A 27078-nucleotide genomic window follows, 5' to 3' on the forward strand; every position below is an offset into this window, starting at 1 on the left:
TGCTGCTGCTGCTGCAGGCCGCAAGAGGAGTCGCTTCCAGGCCACTTCACTTTATTTACCGTTCCGCTTAGCGCCTTAACAGCATTAAGTGCGACAAACAAGCCCAAGTCCCGAGCACCGAGCAGAAGCGTTGAACTCCCTCCTTCCCGTGGTGGGGGGCCGGTTGGATTTGGCGGATGTGGCCCCTTTTTTTATGGGCGGTTTATTGAAAAGCCACTAGCACACATAGAGTCAGATGCAGAGTCAGCCACCTGAAATGTGCAGCGTGAAAAATTCCATTTGCCACAAGCTGATAAAGAGCATTGCGTAAGATGATGATGATGATGTTGCGATGGCCACGGCAATGGTCAGTGGCCATTGGCCAAGTTGGGCTCTGGCTTAGGAGGGGGGGCCTACACTTCCCACATGGCCATCTCGGGAGAGGAAGTGCACGCGGAAGCTGCACACGTTAAAAGCTACAGCTAAAAGCATTGAAAGCGCTTCAATTTATTGCTGCAACTTAAGATGATAGCCGAACGGACGCGAGAAGAAAATGTTAAACCTGGAACAGGGTTTATCGTTAAGAAAAAGAAAACGATTGGATTTTATCACTGTGACATGAGAGGGAATACAGGATTTACACTATCGTAAATAAAAATCTCTTGTTAACATGTTAACATTATCAATTATGGTTACTTCCAATGTGCATTTTGAATTTTCGCCTTGGCGCCAAAAGGGCTAGGACGGCACTGCCAGCTGCGAATCAGACGTCATTGTTTACAAACAACAGAGAGCTTTTCTGCCGGCAAATAATTGCTCCTTCTCTGTCTCCACCATTCCGTTATCTAGTGTGCGAGCATATGACAGAGAGTAGCCAGCAACGAAACAGAGAGAGAGAGATAGAGGGAGAGCGAACCTAGTCCCAGCGCCTGCGCCTCAAATGTCAGAATTGCAGTCCAAAATATAAACGAAATTCAAGTGAAAGCAAAATTAAGGAAATAAATGCTCTGTCAAAAGGTAGGCCACAAAGCTGAAAACACGCCGCCCGACGTCGACTCGACGACCATCAAAAGCGCCACCAAAATAGATAAAACAAAGCAGTGACTCTCCTCGTAGCCGTCTGCCGATCCCCGCCCACACTCTGAAAGCAGAAAAATAAGCAAAGCAAATAAGACGCCAAAGAGCGAACGCACACACGCATCTTCTCGCGGCCGTATGTAATTTTGGAAAAGTTTTAGTACACACTCGGTCGGTCCGTGGCTTTCCATTAGTTTTCCCAGTGTGTTTTATGAATCGCGTCGTCTCGCTGCGTGAGTGAGTGCAAGTGCAAAAGTGCTGGAACCACAAAACAATAACGGAATCATTGAACATTTAGTAAAATAAGAACTCCAACAGCCTCCTGTGTGTTCCTCCAGGTACCGTTTGAGACACCTCTATCAACCCCGCACGCCCTCGCCACAGGCAGAGGTGTGAAACAGATGACTCATGCAGTCTCTGTTGTTGTTGCTAATTTTGTTGTTGCTGTTGCTGTTCCATGGACACGGGGCATATTTTTAGAGCTCTGCCGCCGCTCGTTCCGTTACTTCTTCCATTCGCCTCTGCCGCTGCCGGCAAATCAATACGTTAGGCACACGCCTAAGGGTGGGTGGAGGTAGAGAGAGGGCGACGTCATGTGATTTGTTTGCCGACACTCAATGGTGTGGTGAAGATGTTTCTGTGCAATTACGCAGCAAAAAGACAGCGATAGCAACAACAGCAACAAAGCCATGAGCTGAGACGGCAGCAGAAGCAGAAGCAGCAACGGTGGGCAAAAACCTAGCCACATCTCTGATGCTGCTGCTGCTGCTACTGCTACTGCTGCTGTGGCGGGAGCCTACTTTCAGGCTGTGAATGTAAATAGTTCATTCTGCTCTCACGCATTTCCCCTTTCGTTTTTCCGCTTGATCCATCCTTGTAGGAGGAAGATAGAGAGATTAATCACACACACACACAGAAACATAGCATATTCCTGCATTTGTTTTATTTTGCTTCTCCACACACACCCACACAATCTACACACAAAATTACACATTATATACCCGATTCAATCCACTGACTCATTATTACGCCGTAAAATGAGAAACTTACGCCGTATAACAAACACTTTGCAGTTCCGCCAGCTAACAAGAAGCCGAAAAATTAAAGTCACAGCTCCTCCAGTCGAAATTTCTTATTACGGCAAGCCGCTGCTGCTGCGTCACATCAACAGTAATATAAGCAATCCGAACTGCAAGCAGAGGAGTGGCCACGGCGCCTATGCTAGCTTAGGCAGAATGCAGGGGACGTCACCCGAAGATGCTGGCCAGGCGGCCGCCCCCTTTAAGGCGTTCGCCCGGGATTACTGCGACCTGCCCTACCAAGTAAGTACACAACCGACAGGGACGGAGCTACACGACACACACATCTGCAACAGAGGAGAGAGAACGAACCAAGTACATATCAATCAGCTTCAGCAAAAACTCATTAAACTTGTGCCAATTGTGTCAGTCAGGTCCGACTCCACTGCTTCAGTCAGTCGGGCCGCCTGTCTGCTGCCTGTTTTTCTTTACTCTCCTTTGATGCTTTGCTGCCTTCTTTCTCCCATCCCACCGTCATCCTTCTTTTCGCCAAAATCCGTGTGTGCGTGTGTGTGGGTGTGAGCAGTGAAAAATAATTGGTTACTAATTTACTCCAACTTCAATTTCAGTGCGACATGAGCGACTCGGCACCCAACACGCCCGGGCCCAGCTCGGCTCTGCCCAAGAAGTATTATCGCCATGCAGCCCATAGGTAAGTCCACCCACTTGAAAACCATTTTGGTGCCACCACCCACTCAATCCTTCGGGGCTTGCGGCAGGTCAGGAACAGCACTTCTGTGGGATGCCTCGAAATTACTTTTGGGGTCATGCATGTACATATGTACATATGTACATCTGTACATAAACATATGTAATACTTTTGGTGGGAGGGATTATACAGGGATTATCATCAAATCTGAATTTCTAGAGTTTTTTCTACAACAGCAAAAGTGACCACTAAAAGTTTTATTTTATTTATGCGAACTAACTTAGCCAACACAAACACATATGTACATATGTACATGTGTATGTAAAACCAGTTTTTATATTACATATATACATATGTATTTGCATATTTATTTTGATGGAAAATGTGGTTAAATCTTATTTATGAGCTATGTATATTTTCCGCACATAGTAGATAGGCACATACAAATATCAATATTTATCGCATGTGTGTTTTTTGCAAAGTTGCGGGGAGAGCACAACACAAATAGAGACAGGAATACAGAGAGAGAGAGAGAGAGAGAGCCCCATCTTCCATGGTCAATGCCAGCTCGAGCTGTTTTATATTGCCTTATCACCTTATCTCGAATCGGCAACAACAAAAACAACGGCAACGGCTACATAGCTGCGTGACAACGAAAGCCCACGGAGCAGGCTAATCCATGCACAAACATACATACGAGTATGTAACTATGTACATATGTATGTAGCATGAGGCCGGGGACGTACGAGTACGAATACTCGTAGTCCGTTCACTTGACAACCTGCTGTTGATAGAGATGCGCACTAGTTTTGGGCTCTGGATGAGGCGTAGCTCTATTGCGTTGCAGCTGTGATTCGACAATTAAAGTTTATAAAGTTTACATATAAATATGTACATATTGAATGTACATATGTACAGATGAATGTATGTACTTATGTATGAATGTATACTCTGTTTTTACAGTCTTTTGTTTTCTGCGTATTCTAGTGCATATCACTGATGGCCAGTGCCATGTTTCTGTTTTAGCTGATTATAATATTTTGTGACGCTGTATCCATTATCACCCGGTTTTCCGAGAGGGGTCGACCAGAGCAGAGCGGATAAGAGAGCTGCGAGGCAGGGTGTGGTGGCGTTGCGGGGCAGCTTGAATGGGGCTTGTTAGGCGTCGATGCAGTTTTAAGTGGGGCGCACTTGAGCCGTTCGAGAGTTAACTGCAACTGCATACAGGTGCCAGCGTGTATATGTACGTATCTCTTTCTCTGGGTGTGTGTTTGACTTTGACGCCATGCAAAGCAGAGCAAAAGAGAGAAAGAAACCACATTCAGAAGCACATATGTACGTACATACATACATACATGCATATGTACACGTAATTGAGTTCTTCTTGTAATTTGGAAGAACGCTTTAACGCTTTTAAGTTTGTCTCAATCGAAGGTGTTAAGTGAGTCAGTTGGAATAGCAAAAGAGATAGAGAGTGAGAGAAGCTACAGCTCTATTTACATATACTAGGTAAACGTACTCCGCACTTCTCTCTCTCTCCACGCTGGAGTACAGTGAAGGGAAATATGCAAATTTCTGATGAAATATTTATGAGCTGACCTGGACACGCCTCGCACATCAATATTTTAATTGGGCGCATAATTAATATCCATAAATCTATGTGAGTATCTCTCTATGGAGTTTGTACAGTAAGATGTGCCATGACGGACAGCTGCCAAGAGCTGGGATAGGTGTCTGCCACAAAGAGCTTGGACTGTTCGGACTGAATGCCTGTGTGGCTGCCCGTCGAAAAGTGTCAATCCGATTTGCATATCAAAAAAACACAGAAAACGCAGTGAGCGTGCGTGGATTTATGGGGCCTACATTTAAAAGCACTGTAACTTGCGATATCTGTAGAATCGTATCTCGTTTCACTCCAAAAATTCGACTTAGCCAAGTCGCGAACCATCCCACGCATCTATTTATGTATGTACATACGTATGTACATGTGTATGTATGAAACTTGTTGTATATCATGACTGGATTGGGGAGGGAGTCGTGTGGGCAGCATTACCGTATACATAAATATGGGCAGAAACATATTACCATTCCATTTCTTCGTCACTTTCTGCTCTTGCCAAGCATTTTCTGCCTGACACACTAAAAAATTTCCATGGAATAGTATCTGGCACTCGCATGAGTACGACTCATATGCCAGTCTTCTCAGGTGGGTGTTCGAGTGTGTAGACAAAAAAGAGACCCTTGTCAAACGATCCACCATAAGATACATATTACAACTTGTAGTTTACAACTATAAAGTAGGATCTGTGTCTCAGCGAATACATACCCTATATGTACAAGGGTATGCTCACCGTGTCACTGTGCCTAGCCACAATCTAAGGCCACGTAGAGCATGCCCGCTACAATGTGCGCCTCAAATGGGTAGCAAAATACGTATTTTTTGTTTATTGCATAAAAGGCATCAAAACAACAGGACAGAAACAACAACAACACCAATACAAGACAGTCGTCGACGTTGACATCGTCAGCAAGAGCGGGGCAGATGCAGAGCGGCAACACCTAGACAGACAGTGGCTAGAGCGGGAGAGCGCTGTCTCCCTCTCTCTCGCGCGCGCAAAGCTTTCGGCGCTGCTTCTGCTGCCGCTAAAAGGGAGAGTAGGTAGTTGTACGGAGAGCGTATGCGTCAGTTGCTTTGCCAGAGCCAAGGTGTATATTGCAAGGGGTGAGGCAATCTCAGCGCGCGCTCTCTTGACGCTTGTTAGAGTTGCACTTGGCTGTATCACAGTGAGAGTGAAAGAGTGGGTGTGCCATACCTTGAATGGAGTACACCTTGGTTTACGTCTCGCTCTCGCTCAGCTGGTGCTGTTTGCTGTTGCTTGGGGCTGGTGGGGCCTCTTCCACTGCTTCCTTCCTCCATTTATATATTGCATTTTCAGTTGAAATCCGAACGTTGACCGAAATTGTGCGCTCTACCGAAACGCCCCATTAAGAGACCGAGATATTGTTTTCCCTTTTTTGTTTCTGTTATTACTGGAATTACTCCGATCGTGGTTCGGTCTGTGATAAGCCGACGACGATCGCCGGACAGTGGGGAAACTCTGCTAAGCACGAGATCATTCCAAGCCTCTCTTCTCCACTCTCCCACGGAAGCGTTTGTGCCGTCGCTACGTACGCCACCTGATAAGATCTTTATCGCTCTTTATCACGTCTGTCGTCTGCTGCCGCGCCGCTCACTCTACTCCCACTCGCTCTCCTGCTCTCGTATCAGTAGCAGCAGCAGAAGCAGCAGCAGCGACGCCGCGACGCATTTTTGGCATTATTCTTGAGCACTTCCTGCTCCTCCGTCGGAAAATGCCGCAGCCTAAGCAGCAAAAGCAGCAGAAACATTCCAATTCCACAATTTCCACACGAGAACGTGATCGGGAGCGGACACAGACCATCGGGGAGACGGACATGGATCAGTCGGTGTTGAATGGACTGGCGACAATGAGCCTCGATGGTGTCTCCAGTTTCCATGGCCACAAGCGTGAGCTGGGTCACAGGTGAGCATTCACTCTCTCCCCCTCTGTCTCTCTTTTTGATTTACTCATCGAGCTGCCCTTATCTCTGACTGAGTCACTATTGGGAATTTTAGTTTAGTTTACCCCCTGATACCCTGTATAATACCTTAATATACTATCCACTCTATCTATCTATGCAGCTGCCCGTTTATTCAGTGTCATCTTCATTTCGATGCAGATTCTTGGTGGTGCCAGGAAGCACATCAGATAACGGCGATATTTCTTATCGAATGCGGAAGGAAAACCCTCATCCTTCTCATGTTGTTTTGACAGTTCTTGTGGCATACTTTTGAGCGTGCAGAAAGTGTCACAAGGGGCGCAAGGAGCAAGGTGGCATAAGGTAGATTCAGGGGTGCGCTTGTTGACAGCCCCATCTGCTGGTTTAGACAGTTATGAACATGCCCTTGGCCACACACACACACGCAAACACTCATATGCAGATGCACCGATAGAGATCTGCTCGCCCCGAAAGATGTCTGGCATTCTGCCTAATTGCTGCCTCTATTTACACCCTTCCACCCCTCTTGGGAGGGTTTTCCTCTAGTCTCTTTTTTTGTTGTTGTCAATTAATGTAAATTTGTGGGGCTGTCAACGTGACATTTGCATTAATGAGGCACTGCCCGCTAATCTGTGCCTCAAATCAAAACTGATTGCCTGCTTGCCTGATCCCCTTGTGGACTCATATTCAGACCCTCAATCATTTCAATCATTGGCAGATTGAATTGACATATTTATACCACAACCAGGTGACCCCCCGACGCCCCCCCCCCTTGCATAACGGTTTAATTCAGGAGCAAGACGTGACCTGCAGCTTTTGCTCTCTCAATTTGTTCCTCCCTCTGGCGCTTACGAATGCAAAAAATGTCCTTCGCCCTTCCGTTCTCTGTGTGCACCTGTCTGCGTGCAACTTCAACTTTGGGGTGGCCTCCTAGGATCAGGATTGTCTTAAATCAGAAAAATATGTACCGTTGCACCCCCCTCCGGTTGCAGCCCTCTGGGATAGGCGAGGAGTCACGTAGTTGGCAACTTTTATTGCGTAGCCGGAAACGGAAATGCCTCGAACGGCAACAGGAGCAGCAGCAGGAGCAGGACCCGGGGCCAGGACTGCAACTGCAGCCTCAGCAGCAGAAAAACTTAAATGTAATTTGCATTCCATTGAAATTCACATGAGAATAATATATTTTAATATTTGTGTATCCTCCGTGCCCCAATGGGCATACATACATATTTATGTATTTATTTATTTTGTATGCAGTTTCCGATTTAATTGCGGCAAACTCTTTCATTTATATTTTATATTTTGCTTTTTTGTTTGCTGCATTCGCCCAGCCCCAACTTATTATTTTGTTATTACTTCTTGTGCCCCCCGCATTGCTGTATTCGTTGTGGCCACTGCGTGGCGACTGCTGTGCACTCAATGGGAAATTTATGCAAAATTTCCCATGGCCCTGCATTGTGAAAGGAGAGATCTTCAAAGTTGGGACACCATCCAATGAGATCCTCATACAAGGGGAGGGAATGGCAGGCGCCCACAAAGGCTCCCGTGGAATTGACCAGAATAGTTAATATTTCTTATAACAAAATTAATGGGGGAACAAAGAATAATTTTCCGATGAGTGGCAACAAAGAAAATGAAGCACCAAAAGTGAAAACAAAGAAAATATCTCTCTCTATTTAGATTGGGAGATAAGATTCCATTTTGGAACTTGTTATTAAAATTTCACTTCTATCTCAATTGAGGGAACATTAATAAATATGCAAATACATATGCATGCATATCTCTGACATTTACACTCTCTTGTGCGGTTGCCTGATTATAATGTTTTGATTGTGAGGCAAAATCATTTGATTAATGAACCAAAAACTGCTTCGAAATAAGCAAATTGGTTCGCATGTGTCGCACTTGGAAATTGGAAAGTGTATTTACACCCACACAGACACAGCCACAGACACAGACAATTGCCACTTGCCATTCGTAAATCTGCATAAGTAGCTCTACATATCGTAATATATTCCACCTGATTCATCATCGTATATTGGGTATATATTTAGATACAGATGTGAGCTGCAAATGTGGGTGTAGAAAGGCGATTTCGTGGTCAATGTAATATTTAATTCAGCATTTCAGCTGTGCCTGTTTTGCTGTTGATGTTGCCATCGGAGTTGCTGCCTCTTTTGTTTATGACATTTATGCAAATTGACAGGCCCGTGTTTGGTGGGCGTGGCATGCGGCGTGTGGCAATGACTATGGCTATGGCTATGGCGTTGGCTTTGCCTTTGACCTTGACTCTCTCAATGCGTGTCTCGCCTTGGCATTTCATCATTAAAATGCAAATGACATTCTGCTCCTGCTTCTGCTCCTGCTCTACTCTCCTAAGCGATGGAAACGCGCGTCACAACTGCATCCTGGTGGCATCCTGCAGGCAGGAGCAGCAACAGACTGGAACTTTGAATGGAAACTTTATTCCTTTGAGCGAGGAATGATCACCATCTTTGGGATCGTATAACTTTCCCCCTAAACTTTGAACTTTCAACTGTGATCTGAAACTCTGTTAGGGAATGAATATGACAACGAAATTGAACGGAAGGTGTGTGTGTGTGTGTGTGTGTGTGTGGTGCATGAAGGCTGCTTTTGCTGCTGCCTAATTAAGTCAAAGCGATTCACATGCTAAAGTGCCTTTAATCAATTGAGACCCCTTGTGCGAGTTCCCTTCTGTCAAGGCCGCACGCGATAGCCTGCCCCTCGGCTTAAAAATTGAAAGTGTTTACCATTAATATTTGTTTCACCCAAAAAGCAACCGAAAGCCCACAAATTGTCACACACATACATAACAGAGCGCGGACATTACCCAGGGAACAGTAGATGGAACGACGGACAGTACGGAGAACGGAGAGGATGAGTCTTTTGGATGGGTCGTTAGTAGTTTGTGGTGCGGTTTCGGTTTCTGTTTTTATGGCTGGCTGCCGCCCCTCAGTTTGTGTTCGCCTCGAGTGCAGTTCGGGCTGGTGTTTTCTCCGTGTTTTCTCTCATTACTGTGCTGTTCACCCAAAAGGATCCTCTTCCAACCCCCCCGTAATCCCAATATCCATATAAGCAGCTTCCTCTTTCCCTGTCCTCTTTTCCTTTCCTGTGGCTGTTTGGCAATTAAAGCTGGGAGTTACACTACTCAACACATAACTTGGGGCACATAAAACTCTCAATAAATGTGTGCCAAAGAAAGCAAAAAAGGAGTTAGAGATCACTTCATCCTAAGTCACTTCACAATCCTAATGATTCTGTAGACCAAAGTCCTCACCTAAGACCTAAGTTTCCTGTTGTCCAGTGTAAGCGCTCCAGTCTGCTGCTCTGTGTGTGTGTGTGTGTGTGTGTGTGTGTGTGCTCCCCCCCTCTCTCTGCACCGCATGTGCGTGGGTTCCTCGGCGACTATTTAGTTTTGTGGTTGTGCTTATTAACTCAATTATCGCCCCAATTGTGGGGCACAATCGTTACTGCCTCAAGCGTCGTAGGTGACCGCTGGTGAATGTCGAAGGCGGAGGCTTTGATGATTCGCTGCTGGATGCTGGGCACCTTCCGGCAAATAGTTTTGATTTAAATTCTGACGATTCTTCTCTGACAAAATCTGATTAATGGCGCGGATCAACTGGCGGCTGCTTGGACTTATTATTCGTGGAATTAGCTGAGGGAACCAATTAAATTGTTAATCGGGAAACAGTTTCTGCTGCTCCTCGACAGCTGTTGTACTTGAGAACCCATGCAACAGGCAAGCCCGAGCTCCCCCCCACTCTGAGGCAGGGGCATGTGCCCCTGGGCACGTGGCAGTGTCAACGTCAGCAGTGACTGTGATGCTGAAAGTCTCAGTTGTTGCTGCTGGCCACTGTGTTGCACTTATTGTGAACCGTTCAGCGTGAAGAGAATGTTGACAATGGAGCAGGCAGTGTCAGGTTGGGGTGTGGAAGTCTGTGACGCACAGCAAAAACTTAGGTACTGCTGCTGGGGGAGAAGCGAGTGAATGGAATCGCGCAGAATTGGTAACACATAAATTGATAAACTTAAACTTTGGTCCATTGGTCATTGGTCATGATATGAATTTAGATTTTACAAGCAAAGAAATTGGCCCTGAGATATGGCCTCAGGGGAATGGGATTGGGGTTGGGGATGACAGCGATTTATGAGCATTATGTGATGCTCCTTTCTCCTTCCTGCTCCTTCTGGTGGCAAGCAATTTCGTAAATCTAATCAAAAACAATGCTATTGCTATTGCAATTTGTTGTTGCTGCTGCTGCTGCTGTTGCTGTTGCACTGACAGTTGCTTCAGTTGCACTGCAGACATTGTTTGTGGCAAGGACAGCCAGCCACTAGTGGCAGCACTTGACAGCCTTGACGTCTGGACCCCTTCTCGTGCACACAAAAGGGTCGAAAGCGATAAGCATTCAGCCATAAATTCCCATTTTCGGCAGCAGCAGCAGCAGCAGCAGCAACAGCAGCAAAACAAATAAAATGAAGAATGAAAACTGTGAAGAGAAACTGAGGGAGAAATTCGCACACACTTTTCATAGAAAACATCAGCCCAGGGCACACCCACAACCGCTTTCCCCCTCATCCGCTATTCATTGTGATTGTCGTTGTGCAGGATCCTTCTGCAATGCATAACAGAAACAGCAGCCACAGCCATCATTTGGAGTACAGTTGCTGCAGTCGTCTAAGTGGAGGCTGCTGCGAAAGAAGTTGGCATGCGACGAAAACAGTGGCAGAGAGCAGCTTAAGGCTGCAGAATGGCCAGCAGGCCACAGATGTCACTGGCAGTGGCACGGCCAAGACAGTTGACACTGAAACGGAAACACCAGCAAGTGGCATGCAACAGCCACTGAATGCGTAAGTGACGGGGTGGCAAAGCTGCTAGAATCTAGATTGTTCCTCTGATCTTGTAGCAGACATTCAGACACTGTATGATGAATGACCTCTGGGCGCGTAATCACGTCACAAATTATTGATTGTCGATGGTCGAGCGTTGATCGCTGATCGCTCGAGTGAAATGCAATCAGCAAACAGCAAACAGCAGCAACACGTTTGACGCACTCGATTCTCCCTTGTTATCAAGAGGAATGTGAAAAAAACAAGGCTCAGAATTGCCCCCGTCCGAATGCATTTTTGCATTTAATCGCACAAAGTGTGAGGATTCCTTAGAGCATTTAGGCACACAGCTGTAAAACATTTATTTATAATATTTCCTAGAGCAAACAGCGGGAGAGAGGGAGAAATGGCATTGACATTGGGGCATCGTCTATTTTTGGGGGAACGCGATGTGATTTGTGGCAACAATTAGACAATGCTTGGGAGCACCCAATTTGGATCCGCTTTTGTTGCAATTTGTCTTTCTATTTATAACCCTAAAGCCATCAGCGATCGCTAATTAATAATCTTTTCAGTCTGTCTCTCTGCCTGTCTGTCTGTCCATTGGCTGCTCTGTTCAGGTGCACAAATATGCAGCTGCTAGATGCTGATAGAAGTGTCTCCTAATTGTTTAGCCTTTCGCGTAAATGTTTCTCTGCTGCACAACTGAAGAAACTTTCTAAATTTGCCACATTTGCACATTTGCCATTTCAATAAAAGTTTCAAGGTGTAAATCATCGTTCCCCTGTGTCCCTGCCTGGACCTGGGGCTCTGTTGCTGCTGCTGCTGACAAAAATTCACCAAGCCTCTCTCTGCGTGTGAACACACAAGATCAGGCTTCAAATGGGTGATGAGGTCCTTCCAAAACAGTGGAGAAAAAAGCTTCCAACTTGAACACTTACTTGGCAAATGTTCAAGTGAACTCTGCAGAATATATTTATGTAACTGCCAAAAAGGACAGTGCAGAAATAGATAAACGCAAGACAGAGAGCAGACAGAATTTCGGGGAAAAGATGGAAATGATTTACCCAAAAAGAACCGAACCTTAAATGCCCTTTCCGTGAAGATAATAATTCTTTCATCAATTTATTGAATAAGAAACCCCGCACTGCCAGTATTTGGTTGAACTCTCGATTGTGGCAGAGAGCGCGGGAGAGCATCGCAAAATATTTAACCCATGCTCGGCCGCTCTGCTAATGGGTTTTCCCACAAGTGGGTGGGGGGGTGTTGTGTGTTTGCGGTCGGTCAATGGGCGTGGCAGTGGCCTGTCAGCAGCCATAGTCGAAAGGGGCGTGACGCTGCTGCAGCCCAGAACAAGTTTTTTACACTAATTGCTGACCGCAGTCGCTGTAATCACTGTGGCAGCCGCAAGAGGCCAGAGGAGAAGCATCAAAGAGCAATGACAAAGTGGCAAATGTCCTGCGTCCTTCGTTACACAATTGAAGTTTGTTTTTACACGAAACGACTGACAGATCGCTTGCCTTATCAACAACGTCCTCAACTTCGCATAGATTGAGCGAAATATTTTATAATTCCCGCGCCTAAACGTATGCAACGCCCGATACCAATCACATTTTTGTTTGTTTTTGCTCTCCGCAGAGTATTCGTGAACAGATCGCTGCATCTGGAGAACATCAAGTACTATGGCTTCGACATGGACTACACACTGGCAGGTATGATTATTCCCTTTGGCTGCCCCTTCAAGTGAACTAATGAACCTCCTTTATTTCGAAGAGTACAAGTCTCCGCAGTATGAGCAGCTGGGCTTCAATCTGGTCAAAGAGCGCCTCGTCTCGATGGGCTATCCGAAGGAGATTCTGCAATTTGAATACGATCCAACGTTCCCCGTGCGCGGCCTCTGGTTCGACACACTCTACGGCAATCTGCTGAAGGTGGATGCCTACGGCAACATCTTGGTCTGTGTGCATGGCTTTGAGTTCATCAAGCAGTAAGTCAGGAAATTCGGCATAAAAAGAGAGCTTCATGTCATCAATAAATCTCTTCCCGCACAGCCACCAGGTGTACGAGCTGTATCCGAACAAGTTTCTCAAGCTGGACGAGTCGCGTGTCTATGTGCTGAACACGCTCTTCAATCTGCCCGAAACCTATCTGCTCGCCTGTCTCACTGACTTCTTCAACAACAGCAACGAATTTGTGCGGTAAGCCTGAACCTCATGGTTTCCATTCTCCATCCTGCATTTTGTATGCCCTTTTGCTCTTTCTCTACTCTCTACTCTCTACACTCTCTCTCTCTCTGTTCCCTTTCTTCATTCTCTGTTCTTAGCGTTGAGCGCGGCATCAAAGCTGGTGATTTCCTATTCACGTACAAGTCCATTTTCCAGGACGTGCGTCGTGCCGTCGACTGGGTGCATTCCGATGGTGACCTCAAGCGACGAACCACTCAGGTGAGACCTCACTTTTTCGACTGATTACATTTAACGACTGATTTCCATTGATAATGATCTTCCAGAACATGGCTCACTATGTGAAGAAGGATGAGCGTCTGCCAACGGTGCTCTCACGCATTCGGGAGTCCGGCGCAAAGCTCTTTATGCTGACGAACAGCGATTACACGTACACCAATGAGATCATGACATACCTGTTCGACTTCCCCCACGGCGCCACACCGAATGAGCCGCACAGGGACTGGAAGAGCTACTTCGATGTGATTGTCGTGGATGCCCGGAAGCCGCTCTTCTTCGACGAGGGCACCGTGCTGCGGCAGGTGGACACAAAGACTGGGGGACTGAAGATCGGCACACACATTGGGCCGCTGCAGCCGGGCCAAGTGTACTCGGGCGGATCCTGTGAGCTCTTCACCAAGTTCATCAATGCCAAGGGCAAGGATGTGCTCTACGTGGGCGATCACATATTCGGGGATATCCTCAAGTCGAAGAAGATCCGCGGCTGGCGCACCTTCCTCATCGTGCCGGAGCTGGTGCGGGAGCTGCACGTGTGGACGGACGAGTGCCAGCTGTTTGCGGAGCTGCAGAACCTCGACATTAAGCTGGGCGATCTCTATCGCGACCTCGACTCGAGTGCCAAGGAGAAGCCGGACATCTCCCAGCTGCGCACGTGCATACGGGACGTGACACACAAAATGGACATGTCGTACGGCATGATGGGCTCGCTCTTCCGCTCTGGCTCCCGTCAGACATTCTTCTCCAGCCAGGTGGTGCGGTACGCCGATGTCTATGCCGCCACCCTGCTCAACCTCATCTACTACCCGTTCTCGTACATGTTCCGCGCACCCGCCATGCTGCTGCCCCATGAGTCGACGGTGGCCCACGATCAGGCCCATCAGCCACCGCCCTCGGCGGCTCCCTGCTTCGAAGAGGCACCTCGCTGCGTCTCCGGCAGTGACGTTATCAAGGATCAAGCCACCAAGGATGCCAAGGATCTGCATCGTGCTGTAAGACTCTAGATGAAAGCCTTTTTTCCTCTCTTATTGAATCTTTTTCGTAGAGCTCCATTGTCCACACACGTCCCTCGACACCCACTGTGGTGACTCACACCCACGACGAGGACTACTCCGAGGAGGAGGAGATACCCAGCGGCGGCGAATCATCGTGCACGGAGCAGCAGCAGCAGCAGCAGCAGCTACGCGCCGCCTCCGATGACTAGGGCGAGGACTTTGGCCTTTCCCTACTCAGAACCCAACTGCAGCTGGTAGATCAACGAATTTTCTTATCAAATGTTCTCCATTTCCCCCCCACCCCTTAATACACCCAAAACCCATCCCCCCCCCCCCCAATACGAAACTGAAAGCAGAAGCAATTAATTGAAAAACGTACGATTTTCCCTGGCGATTTTAAACGCCTGAAAAAATATATATACCATACGGTTATACAGTTATGATATATATATACATATATATACATTATATACATTAGCTGGTTCCATTAATACATATGATGTCTATTTTTTTTAAATTAATTAATTAATAAACTAAAATGCTGTAATTGAAAGCATTTTATGTCGTTTTCGGTGATTGTTCTGCTGTCCAATTAATGTTTGAAGGGAACAAGCGAACGACCGAGTGTCGCTGCTGCATGACGCGTAAGATTGCAAGATTGAAGCGGCGCAACGATGTGCTGTGTCTCCCAGGGTCTTTCATGGATTAATTATAATTTATTTATTTGAAGTGATTTTCCCTGAGCGCTCTGGAAGCCCTTGACCCCCGGGGAACACTATACAAAAATCCAACTTGAAGCTATTTCAGTGGATCTTCCCTCAACAATGCAAAGCCCAAAGAAATCGTTTGCTATATATGCGAAAAAAAGGTTTTTTATTTATGCTTAGGGGGGAGAATGCTTAGGAGAATAAGCAGCGCTCCAGGAGAATGTAAATCACTGCTTGACAATCTTGTTGCCCTCACACTGAAGGTCGCTGTAGATCTGTTCGTCCTGAACGTCATTCTTCAGCTGCGTGGACAGCTCCACGGCATTGTCCTGCAAAGACACAGAGGGATTGAAAATGTGCTAGAAATGGGGAAATAGCGAATTCAACTCACATCGAAGAGAACGTCCTTGTGGCCCTGCTGGAACTCCCCGAACAAGGCGAAGACATCAACGAGCTTGCCTCTGGCCCCGAACTTGTCCGAGATGAGGGCGAACAGATGCTTGACCGTCTCCTGCTCCACGGAGCTGCTGTCGGAGCGCACGAAGATGGCGCGCGGCAGCTGCACCTCCACGTTGCACGCACGATAGTCGGTCACTGGGCTGCGCGTCAGTCCGGGGCAGACCAATTGCCAGTCCTTGTGCTCCTCCAGCTTTGAGGCCGGAACGATGAGCAGCTCCTGCTCGGAGCTGGGGGAGATGTGGCAGCCGTCCTGTCCGCGTCGCTTGTTGAGAAAAGCGGCCGAAAGGCGAGCCCGCTCGTTCTCAGCATCGTAATTGCTGTGGCAAGCGAAAGTTAGTCTCAGATTTGGGTCACTTACAGGACAAAATCTTACATGGCTGCCTTCTGGAGTGCCTCTCGATTGAGGGTGGGCGGGGCCACGGCCACGAGAATGTCTTGGTCGGCGAGCTGCTCGTACACAATGGGCTGCAGCTTGTGCTGGCGGGCATCGGCATAGCCGGAGGCGGGCAAGATCACCAGATCAGCCTGATCCTTGCCCAATGCGTCGACGCAGTCCGTGGCCTGGACACACTCCAGCTCGGGTCGGGCATCGCGGGCATAGGCTGCCCGGTGGAGGGCCTCGCACTTGGAAAACTCAGCCTCCTGCTGCACGCACAGACGGATCTTGCGGATGGCACTGCCGTCGCGCTCGATGACATCCTTGTAGCCGGCCCGCTCCAAATAGACCTTGGGATCGATGGCCTCCGGCTTGCTGTGGTACACGGCATTCGGCTGGATGAGCAGATGGGCGGCGGCCTCTTTGTTCTGCGCGTGCAGCCCGTTGGCGAAGAAGCGCTCCAGGCGGGCCTGCAGCTGGTGCAGCTGCTCCGTGCCGTGGACAGCGTGCTCATTGGAGATGTAGCCGCTCCACGGTCGCTGGGCCCAGGAGCAGGCGGGTCCCGTGATGGCACGACGGCTGCCATCCTCGCACAGATACTCGAAATCCTCGGCATTGCCCTCGGCAGGCGGCGAGTCGGGCGCTGCGCCAGGCAAGCCGAAATATTTCTTGATGTACTGCACCTTGGTGAAGGCCACCTCGCCCTGGCCCTTGTCCAGGCAGCGAATGGCACCGTCATAGCCGCTATACTTGTCCGGATAATTGCACTGGGCCGGCTTCTCGCACAGAGCGCACAGGTTGGAGTACTTCTTCTTGAGGAGGCGATCCGTTTCCGGATGGGCTGAGTAGTCGCCCACGAGGCAGGACTGCGAGAAGAACTCGGACAGCGATTTGAGCTCACGTTCGGTGGCAGAGATCTGCGGATCCGCGGAGACCTTCAGCACATGATTGTTCTTCAGTTTTGTGATGGGAATCTTGTAGCCAACATTGCGGCCAAAGCCCGTGTGGCAGGACTTGGCGCCACGCAGCTGCTGGAGTGTCTTAATGGGCGATGACTTCTTCAGCAGGATAACGCCCTCGTAGCGGAAATCAGCTGGGCATGGGGCATCAATGGGCATAAATCAGACGAGAAATGAGGTCCAGCTAGGGTTAGGAACTTACCGTCCTTGTCCTGCTGCGTGCGTATCTCGGAGACCACGCGATAGTCCTCGTTCTTGCGATGGTAGGCCATGTACATGTCCTCCGGCTCCGTGGCCAGCACATCTGCCTTCCGCTGCTCAATCAGCTCCAAGCAGTCCACCCGATCCCGCCCGGCGACGCACTCCATGCGTATGCCCGCCTCCGAGGGATCGGACAGCAGCTGCTGGCATTCTTTCAGATAGATCTTCGGCACGCACAAGCGATCTGCAGGGAGAGTAGGGAGCATTTGGCTTTCCCGAATGGAACTCATAATGTTACGCGTAAGACTCACATATGGGCTCCTCTGCCTGGCCAAAAGCCAACAGCAGTTGGGCCACCAAGAGCAGCAACCAAGTTCCACCGATCATCTTCGTATCGTCAAAGCTAGACTGTGGCGAATCACAGGCCGGCCGGCGCTTTTATACACCCAACGATCACCCATACATACTGTACTCTCGCTCTTTGTCTGGCTGGGGCTCTTGCTCTTGTTTTTCATTTCATTATTTATTCTGATCTGTTTGCTCCCCTCTGGCGAGCCTCTCCTCCTGGAGAGCCGCCCATTAAGACCGGTTCTGCCCAGGCCAAAGGGGAGGAAGGTGGATACGCGGCTGTGTGGGTTGACGTGGCTCTGGAAGGGGGTTGAGGGCGACTCTGGAGAACACTCCAGAGCTAACGATCCAGAGCCTTATATATCACACTCCCACCCTTCCTGCTTCAATTAATCGTTTTTATTTTTTCATTTTTGTATCTTGAGATAATTGATCGTTCAATAAGTATTTTCCAGATATCCAGCTTTTACTTCCAGGAATTTATTTAACTCATTGAAGCTTAGGGCCGCTGAGCCGTTTCTGTTCACAACAATCCACTTAGACCGTAGATCTTTCTCGCAGCCGGTTAAGTCATCGCCCGGGGGGGATCCCTCTAGTTGTGGAGGTTATGCCACCCTCTGCCACGCAAATCAGTGCAACCCACTTTCCCTTCTCCCTGTACTTCATAAACCATAAATCAAGCTCAACTATTCCCACATTGTCGGGGTAGGTTATTTTCCTAAAGAGACTTGGGCAGCATGATGTATGATGACAAGGAATGACATTTACATACGTATAGAAAATACTGAAATGGCTTCCCGTTTTAGTCTTAAACTCTCCACTCCGTTACCCAAGGAAGAGCATTCGGCAAAGTCTAGAGCTTGGCTTCACTTTGTTGTGGTTTCATTTTGCCATCAAACAATTGCTGCCCCAAGCACGAAACCTGTTCTATGGGATGAGTCTTGATAGGATCACCACCCGGCACCGGCACCGGCACGGGCACACCGGCACACCGGCACACCGGCTGAGTGCAATCAAGAGGGGGAGACAGAAACAGAGACAGAGACCGCAACTCAACTGAAAACTTAAATTTGTGATTACTTAAAATGCAAGCCGTGCCTCAATGAAAAGGGGAATCCGTGGGAGGTAGAGGCTTGGTTAGTTGGATAATAAATAAGCTTTAATAGAATTGAATGCTCAACGAGATCACAAAAGCCACACGGCGTGGGCGTGTACATGTGCATGTAAGTGTGGGTGTTCGTGTGTTGGATTGTGCTTGTGTGAAGATGTCTTGGTTAATGGTGCGGGGGGGGGGGGGGGGGGGGGGGGTGGGGTAAGAATTATTTTTTTTATTTATTTTTATATTTTGCGTTTGGCTGATACGTGGGACAAAAGTCATAAATTTACTGCCGTGCGCTCCCGTATCAGCGAACGGATGTCGCCGGCAAGGTCGAAAAGCTTCGAAGTTCGCCGTGCATTTCCCCAATGGGATTTTTCCAACAGAACAAATATTACTTTCCTTATCAGAAACTTGCCCTCAGAGGCTATCTAAGCCAGGTGGAAGGGCGATCGTCGGCAGCATAAATAAAATTACGTTTATAGATAATACAAAGAAAGAGCAGTCCTTAAAATTTACAACTCAACTTGGATTCATCTCTCGTACATACATATATATGTAAAATTACATACATACATACATACATTCATATGTACTTAACTCTTCAGTTCTTGGGATCCTAGACAGCTAGAATTCAAATCAAGAAACATAATCATGAATGGCCTTCGGATATTCAGCACCGCGGAAACATCGCAAGCTTCGTGGCATATTCCAATAAGAAAAATCACATCCAACATAATTGTAATATTCCTGAACGATATGTCGGTCAGGTATCGAAATGAATCTGTGGATTCCAAATTGCTGGATGCATTCCCAACGAAGAGATAAACTGAAAATGCATGGCACAGTTTTTGACATGAAGTTTGTCAGGAATTTTTAGTTTTGTTCGTTCATCTACACTCATGATTTATCGTATTTCGATATAAGCCATTGGATATTTGGCAATGTTTTTTGGTATTTTATTGTATTAGGGCTGCGGTATATTTGATCGATAAAACTGCGGTCACACTGAATGACACGTCAAGCCGGACAGAAAAGAACACAAAAAAGCGAAATTACAACCAGGAAAGAGACGTAACGTCACCCAAAACTACAAAACATCCCCCGTGACACCTGACATTAAGTCGGGATAAGCTAGCCAGGATGAGCCAAGTGCCGTGCTACACGATAATTAACTCGCCGGACCTGGAGGTCCCCAACGAGATGCAGCTGAAGCAAGATTTGGAAAAGGGCGACACGAACCACAAGATCGAGACGCTGAAGAAGGTGATCAAGCTGCTGCTCAATGGCGAGCGCTACCCTGGCCTGATTATGACCATCATACGCTTCGTGCTGCCCGTGCAGGACCACACAATCAAGAAGCTGCTGCTCATCTTCTGGGAGATTGTGCCCAAGACATCGGGCGACGGCAAGCTGCTGCAGGAAATGATTCTCGTGTGCGATGCGTACCGCAAGGTGAGTGCAACGTGCAACGTGGCCCCACGCATGCCATTTGCTGATGTGTGTGTTTCTTTCGCTTTGCTGTAGGATCTGCAACACCCAAACGAGTTCCTGCGCGGCTCCACGCTGCGTTTCCTCTGCAAGCTGAAGGAACCCGAGCTGCTAGAGCCCCTGATGCCCGCCATCCGGGCCTGCCTGGACCACCGTCACTCGTACGTGCGCCGCAACGCCGTCCTGGCCATCTTCACAATTTACAAGAACTTCGACTGGCTGGTGCCGGACGGGCCGGAGCTGATCGCCAACTTCCTGGACACACAGCAGGACATGTCGTGCAAGAGGAACGCCTTCCTCATGCTGCTCCACGCCGACCAGGAGCGCGCCCTTAACTACCTGGCCTCCTGCATCGACCAGGTGCACAGCTTCGGCGACATCCTGCAGCTGGTTATTGTAGAGCTCATCTACAAGGTGTGCCACGCCAATCCCGCCGAGCGGTCGCGCTTCATCCGTTGCATCTACAACCTACTTAACTCCTCCTCGAATGCGGTCCGCTACGAGTCCGCCGGCACACTCATCACCCTCTCGCTGGCCCCCACCGCCATCAAGGCCGCCGCCAGCTGCTACATCGAGCTGATCGTGAAGGAGAGCGACAACAACGTGAAGCTCATTGTCCTCGACCGTTTGATAGCCATGAAGGAGAACGAGAACATGGAGAAGGTCATGCAGGATCTGGTCATGGACGTGCTGCGTGTCCTGGCCGCTCCCGATATCGAGGTGCGCCGCAAGGCCCTCGCCCTGGCCATGGATCTGGTCTACTCGCGCAACATCGGCGAGATGGTGCTGGTGCTCAAGAAGGAGGTGGCCAAAACGCACAACGTGGAGCACGAGGACACGGGCAAGTACCGGCAGCTGCTCGTCCGCACCCTGCACATCTGCTCCATCAAGTTCCCCGATGTGGCCGCCACCGTGATTCCCGTTCTCGTGGAGTTCCTCTCGGACACCAACGAGCTGGCCGCCGCCGATGTGCTCATCTTCATACGCGAAGCAATCCAGAAGTTCCCGGCCCTCAGTGCTCTCATCATTGAGCACCTCATCGAGGCCTTCCCCCAGATAAAATCCTCGAAGATTCATCGTGCCGCCGTGTGGATCCTGGGCGAGTATGTGGAGGGTCCGCAGATTCTCGAGGTGATTGACGCCATCCAGCAGACGCTCGGCGACATTCCCATGGTCGAGGCCGAGCAACGTCGCCTAACTGGTGACCCAACGGATGAGCAGAATCAGCAGCAGGGAGGCGCATCCGGTGATGGCAACGGCAGCAGCAGCACCACCACCACAAGCAATGCCATCAACAAGGTTACCTCCGACGGCACCTATGCCACCCAGAGTGCCTACAGCCTGGCCCCGTAAGTATTCCTCAGTGCGACTCCTCACAGATTCCCTCAATTTCATGTTGTTCTAACAGGGTGACCAAGGCGGAGAAGCGTCCGCCGCTGCGGCAGTACTTGATGGACGGTGACTTCTTCATTGGAGCCGCCCTGTCAGCCACTCTGACCAAGCTGGCCCTGCGCTACGTGGAGCTGCAGCCAGAGTCGAGTGCCCAGAACCGCCTTACCACGCGAGTGATGCTGATCATGAGCTCGATCCTGCACCTGGGCAAATCCGGGTTCCCCAGCAAGCCGATCACCAACGACGACACTGATCGCATCTTCATCTGCCTGCGCACGCTGAGCGAACGCACCGAGGAGGCTGTGTCCGTATTCATGCACTACTGCCGCGAGGCTCTGGGCAAGATGCTCGATGCCCAACACGACGAGGATCTGCGCATGCTCAAGGAGAAGCAGCGTGCCACCGCCAAGGTGCAGCCAGATGATCCAGTGCTCTTCGCACAGCTCTCCAATGGCCGCGACAATCAGCTGGGCGAGAACGTGTTCGAGTCCAGTCTGAATCAGGCACTGGCCGGCACCAAGACGGCCCAGCTTAGCGACATCTCCTCGCCCAACAACAAACTCAACAAGGTCACCCAGCTGACAGGCTTCTCGGATCCGGTCTACGCCGAGGCCTACGTCAATGTCAACCAGTACGACATTGTCCTGGACGTGCTCATCGTCAACCAGACAAGTGAGTCCTCGTCATGGCCGCAAGTTAAGCATTAATCAGCGTTCCCTTTTGTTGTTGCAGATGATACCCTGCAGAACTGCACCTTGGAGCTGGCCACGCTGGGCGATCTGAAGCTGGTGGAGCGTCCACATCCAGTTGTGCTGGCACCCCACGACTTCTGCAACATCAAGGCCAACGTGAAGGTCTCCTCCACAGAGAACGGCATAATCTTTGGCAACATCGGTGAGTGCCAGTTGCAGTTGCAGTGGAAGTGAAAGTGAAAGTGGCACCCATAATGCAAATGTTTTCTCTCCCTCCTTCTAGTGTACGATACTGCGCTGAACACGAATGTGATCGTGCTGAATACCATACACATTGACATCATGGACTACATCATTCCGGCCAGCTGCACGGACACTGAGTTCCGCCAGATGTGGCAGGACTTTGAGTGGGAGAACAAGGTCACAGTTAACACGAGCTTCACCGACCTGCACGAGTATCTCAGGCACCTGCTCAAGAGCACCAACATGAAGTGCCTTACGCCGGAGAAGGCGCTGTCCGGCCAGTGCGGCTTCATGGCCGCCAACATGTATGCCAAGTAAGTGGAGTCACCTGGGTTCGCATGGTTTCCCAAAAAACTAACCTCTTCCCCTCCACAGATCCATCTTCGGTGAGAATGCCTTGGCCAACCTGAGCATTGAGAAGCCCGTCGATGACCCCGACTCAAAGGTGACAGGCCACATACGTATACGTGCAAAGAGTCAGGTAATAATAGGAAGAAACATTGAACAATTCCCCCCTCTAATGCTCTCTCACTCTCTACGCAGGGTATGGCCTTGAGTCTGGGCGACAAGATCAGCTCCTCTCAAAAGCAGTCCGTGCAGGCGGCCTAGTGGCCAAACAGCCAACCCCAAGAGCCGCATTCGAATGCATCTCTGAAGCTTCTGCAAATTTCATGATATACATATGATGATACATTCAATATACATTTATTATATATACTTTAACCCACAAAATAAGGCAGAGTTTTGTCGTGCATTTGGGATTTCATTTATTAGCTGAATGAACGAATAGTTAACCCTCAGCAGCGGCCACGTATTCTCAGTTAAGAGAGAAACAAATTTAAATATGCAGCTTAAAGATAACTTAATTAGAGCCCAAAGCTGTTGTCAGAATGAATTTGAGTATATGAATCTTAGACCTGCAACATGGGTCGCTGCTCCTTGGCCGACAGCTTGTCGTTGGTGGTTGAGTAGCCAGTGCCGCCCTGTGGAACAACACCGATAAATCAAAAAAATAGATGAATCGAATATGTTTGATTGCTACTTACGCGCTGCAGGGGAATTATGTCCTTTTCCTTGAGCTTGCGATCTGTGAGTGGATGAATCATGTCCTTCCTGATCAGTTTATCCACGCATTCCAATGTCACGACATCGCCACTGCAAAGATACGCAAATGAACGTCAGACAGTGACAAACCTGAAACTGTTTAAAGCTTACGTTGGCCTCAGGACGGCGCAGGGCACTGCATTGCTGAGCGCATCGTGGGTAATGGGACACATGTAGCGCACCTCCTTGGCAATTAGCGATTTCTTTGCGTCGCCATCCTTAATCGGGGTGAATTTCACGTCAATCAGGTCCTTCACTTTCAGTGGTTGTGAGGACACAGGGCAGTAAATGGTGGGATCGGGCTTCTTCGCCTTGGCTGCCCCGGCATTGGGGCACTCTGACGGCAGCCAGAAGGCGGGCAGCTTAGTCTGGTTCCCGTTGGCCATGTTCGAAATGGATCCGGTCTCTGAGGCGGCAATGGCTGCTGCCGAAGTGCTGGGCGTGGATGGGAGGGGTGGCTCGACTAGGCTGGACTTGTGGGCAGGTGTTGTGGTGGGCTTCTCGGAGTTGACGAATCGCTCCATGCGCGCCTGCTGCTTGCAGTTGGCCTCCTGTGTGATCTCCTCCTCCTCGACCCGTCGCAGTCGCTCGAACTCCTTCAGCTTGCGGCTGTATTCGTTCTTCTTGGTGACGATGTACTGCAGGATTGCCTCCTTGTCGAACAAGTATCCCTGCTTGGTGATGACGGGGTTGCGGCACGGCTGCAGCGTCAACGAGCAACAGTCGAACGACTTCACAGAGTCTTTGCCCAGGCGCTGGGCATTCGTTCCGTACCCGGACTCTGCGGCGTCGCGTTTCTTTTCATTGTAAGTGTAAACAGCTCCAGCGGTGCAGTTGCGAGCATGTCGGGTCATCTTTATGTTTTATTTGATTTTTGTTGTTGTTTTCTCGCCAAAACTTGATATCAATACAAGAAAATGATTTACCTGAACTTTGTTCAATGCAGAACTAGTTCGATTGCAGTGCATCACACGTAAACAATCACCCCAAACAACAAAAATCACTATCACAATGTTAACTGTTGAGAGAAAATTAGTTTATGGAAATTTACTGAAAAGTAGGGCATATGCCATTTAGTTATTCTCATATGAAACAAAAACATATATTATTGTTCTCGTGGTAACTCTATCGAGCTGGTGCGAACCGAACCAGTGAGAGCGAGTGCGGGACATCGATTTGCACAGAGCAGCATCAGAGTTATCGACAGCGTCGATACGCGCGAGACGGCGGCAGAAGTCGCTTTGACAGCAGCAGCTCCAAGCCCCAATGCGATTTTGACCGTCCCGAGCTGCTTGCCGGGCTTACTAGAGCCGCAGCCCGCCATGGACTACAACTACTACGACGAAGGAGAAGACATCGACTACATAGAGTTTGGCGAGGACTCTGGCGGCGATATAGACTACGGATTTCATTCTGGTCACAACCAAGGGAACTTCTACAGCGATGCAGCGGCGGAAGAGAAAGAATTTGCTGTGATGGATCGGCTGGTGCAGAACCTAGAGGCATGCGTGCAGCCTTCGCTGCTGCAAGTAGCAAAGTACGTGACACCCATGCTGGGCCTGTGCCTGATCGGGCGCTTGCTCTGCCTCCTGTATGCCATGAAGCGCCGCTTGCCGCCAGCCGGAGTGTCGTTACGCGATGCCAACAGTATCGTCGTAGCTCCCTTGCACCTGATCCACGCGACCACTGGCCTGATCCTGCTCTACGCCACGCTTGGCCAGCGCATGGGGGAGCGCGTTGGTCTGCTGCTCATCCTGAGCACCCTGGGCTACCTCATTCTGCAGCTGGTGCGTGTTTACAGTGGGAAGAGGGCCGCCACCAGCATAGCCGTGCTCACCATTGGCAGCCAGTTCCTGTACGAGCTTGCCATATGGAGACAGCGCAGCGACTGGCCCCAGCTTCGGGGCGTCCAGATGGTGGTCAACATGAAGCTGATATCGCTGGGCTTCGACCTAGCCAGCGGACAGGTGCCTCGGATGCCGGGGCCACTGGCCTACCTTGGATACATGTACAGTCCCGCGACCTGTGCCCTCGGGCCCTGGATCAGCTATGGCCGCTACGTGGAGTGCCTCGTCGCACGCGGCAAGTGGCTGGTGACGCTGCGCCAGCTGGTGCTCAACATGCTGCTCTGCCTGCTGGCGGTGGCCGTGTCCAACTGCCTGGCCCACGTTCTGGGTGAGATGGCCAGCGACTCGCACTTCCTTCTTATGTACACGGAAGCACTGGGTGTCCGGAGCAGCCACTACTTCGTGAGCTTCATGGCCCAAGCTCTGCTGGTCAGCTCGGGGCAGACCCTGGACGGAGAAGCCAAGGAACTAGACGAGGGGCTACTGGGCCCGCTGGTGACGCGGCCCTGGCAGATCGAGTGGCCCCGCTCGTTGAGCGTCCTCGTTCGCAGCTGGAACATCCCCATGCACGAGTGGCTCAAGCACTACATCTACGGAGGCTTCAAGGAGCACAACCTGGGCCACACGTTCTGGGCCGTCCTCTGCACGTATGTGGTGTCCAGTCTGCTGCACGGAATGGATCTGCGCATCTACTTGGTGCTGCTCTTCCTGGCCATCTTCGCTGAGAGCGAGCGGCTGCTCCGCCGGCACCTGGCCAATTTCCTCGATGCCTGTGTGGCAGCCGGTCAGTGCAAGGGCCCCGACAGCTGTCGCTCCTCCCGCTGCCCCCGACGTCTTGGCTGGACCAGCGGATGGGGCTGCCTGGTGAGGCTCACCAATCTGATCTTCACGCTGGTCGCCATATTCCACCTGGCCTATCTGGGCATAGTGCTGCTCAACGAGACGCTCAACCTGGACGGCAGCCCCGTCGGCGAGGTGGAGTCCTTCGTGTGGCATTGGTCGGAGGCGGGCTACCTCAGCCACTACATCGGCTTTGGCATGTTCCTCCTGTATTTGTTCATCTCCTAGGCGGCGGGCCCAGAGTCCCCCCCAAAAACCCAGCAACGATTAAGGACTGATCTACACTTATTTTGAATTCTGAATTCGCCATTCAAATCCAACTGTACTTTTGTATGTATAACTGTATATCGTATTCGTATGTAACTTTGTAGCTGTGTGTGTGCGTGCGTGTGTGTGTGTGTGTATATTGTTTATGAGTACTTAAAATTATAATTAAATCTGTGAAACGGATCCGTGTCCGTGTCGAATGGTCACGCCGCAAAGCGGCACTGGGAGTGGGTCTAAGAGAACGTGGCAACCGGGACTTAAAAAGCGAAAAGTTTCAATTTTGAAAGCGTTTCATGGCAGCCTCGAAATGCAGGGCAGAGGAATACGGAAGTTGTCCATGGTTCAGAGCAGGACAGATGATGGAGACGAGAATAGTCTGTGGGATATGGCTGACTAGAGCTCTTTA

General features: G+C 49.7%; 5 protein-coding genes across 7 annotated transcripts; 3 read left to right on the plus strand and 2 right to left on the minus strand.

Annotated features, from left to right (window-relative positions):
• The first annotated feature begins 1376 nt into the window (after positions 1–1376).
• On the plus strand, positions 1377–15203 carry LOC117588565 (cytosolic purine 5'-nucleotidase). 3 transcript variants are annotated; one of them, XM_034279955.1, is made up of 8 exons: positions 1377–1394; positions 2705–2787; positions 12835–12908; positions 12970–13183; positions 13248–13394; positions 13520–13640; positions 13706–14647; positions 14701–15203. In XM_034279955.1, the coding sequence occupies exons 2-8, from the start codon at positions 2711–2713 to the stop codon at positions 14857–14859; spliced, it is 1734 nt and encodes a 577-aa protein (XP_034135846.1). In that variant the 5' UTR covers positions 1377–1394; positions 2705–2710; the 3' UTR covers positions 14860–15203. The 3 variants fall into 3 exon arrangements, with proteins under 3 accessions (XP_034135846.1, XP_034135843.1, XP_034135845.1); XM_034279952.1 differs by lacking the exon at positions 1377–1394 and adding an exon at positions 2078–2378; XM_034279954.1 differs by lacking the exons at positions 1377–1394; positions 2705–2787 and adding an exon at positions 5721–6326.
• A 292-nt stretch (positions 15204–15495) lies between these two features.
• On the minus strand, positions 15496–17803 carry LOC117588566 (transferrin). The gene is made up of 5 exons (XM_034279956.1): positions 17664–17803; positions 17354–17596; positions 16190–17285; positions 15749–16133; positions 15496–15686 (listed from the first exon to the last, which is right to left on the minus strand). Exons 1-5 carry the CDS (start codon positions 17737–17739, stop codon positions 15585–15587), a joined length of 1902 nt encoding a protein of 633 aa, XP_034135847.1. The 5' UTR covers positions 17740–17803; the 3' UTR covers positions 15496–15584.
• A 1992-nt stretch (positions 17804–19795) lies between these two features.
• LOC117588564 (coatomer subunit beta) lies at positions 19796–23346 on the plus strand. Its single transcript, XM_034279951.1, has 7 exons — positions 19796–20251; positions 20324–21636; positions 21696–22351; positions 22412–22573; positions 22655–22928; positions 22990–23095; positions 23158–23346. Exons 1-7 carry the CDS (start codon positions 19940–19942, stop codon positions 23221–23223), a joined length of 2889 nt encoding a protein of 962 aa, XP_034135842.1. The 5' UTR covers positions 19796–19939; the 3' UTR covers positions 23224–23346.
• Positions 23347–23356: 10 nt separating this feature from the next.
• On the minus strand, positions 23357–24653 carry LOC117588570 (nitric oxide synthase-interacting protein homolog). The gene is made up of 3 exons (XM_034279966.1): positions 23830–24653; positions 23661–23769; positions 23357–23597 (listed from the first exon to the last, which is right to left on the minus strand). Exons 1-3 carry the CDS (start codon positions 24570–24572, stop codon positions 23526–23528), a joined length of 924 nt encoding a protein of 307 aa, XP_034135857.1. The 5' UTR covers positions 24573–24653; the 3' UTR covers positions 23357–23525.
• Positions 24654–24897: 244 nt separating this feature from the next.
• LOC117588567 (protein-serine O-palmitoleoyltransferase porcupine) lies at positions 24898–27070 on the plus strand. The gene has a single exon (XM_034279957.1). The coding sequence runs from the start codon at positions 25041–25043 to the stop codon at positions 26631–26633; it is 1593 nt and encodes a 530-aa protein (XP_034135848.1). The 5' UTR covers positions 24898–25040; the 3' UTR covers positions 26634–27070.
• The last annotated feature ends 8 nt before the right edge of the window (positions 27071–27078 follow it).

The sequence above is a fragment of the Drosophila guanche genome, unplaced genomic scaffold (genome assembly GCF_900245975.1).
Source record: "Drosophila guanche unplaced genomic scaffold, DGUA_6, whole genome shotgun sequence".
NCBI lineage: Eukaryota > Metazoa > Arthropoda > Insecta > Diptera > Drosophilidae > Drosophila > Drosophila guanche.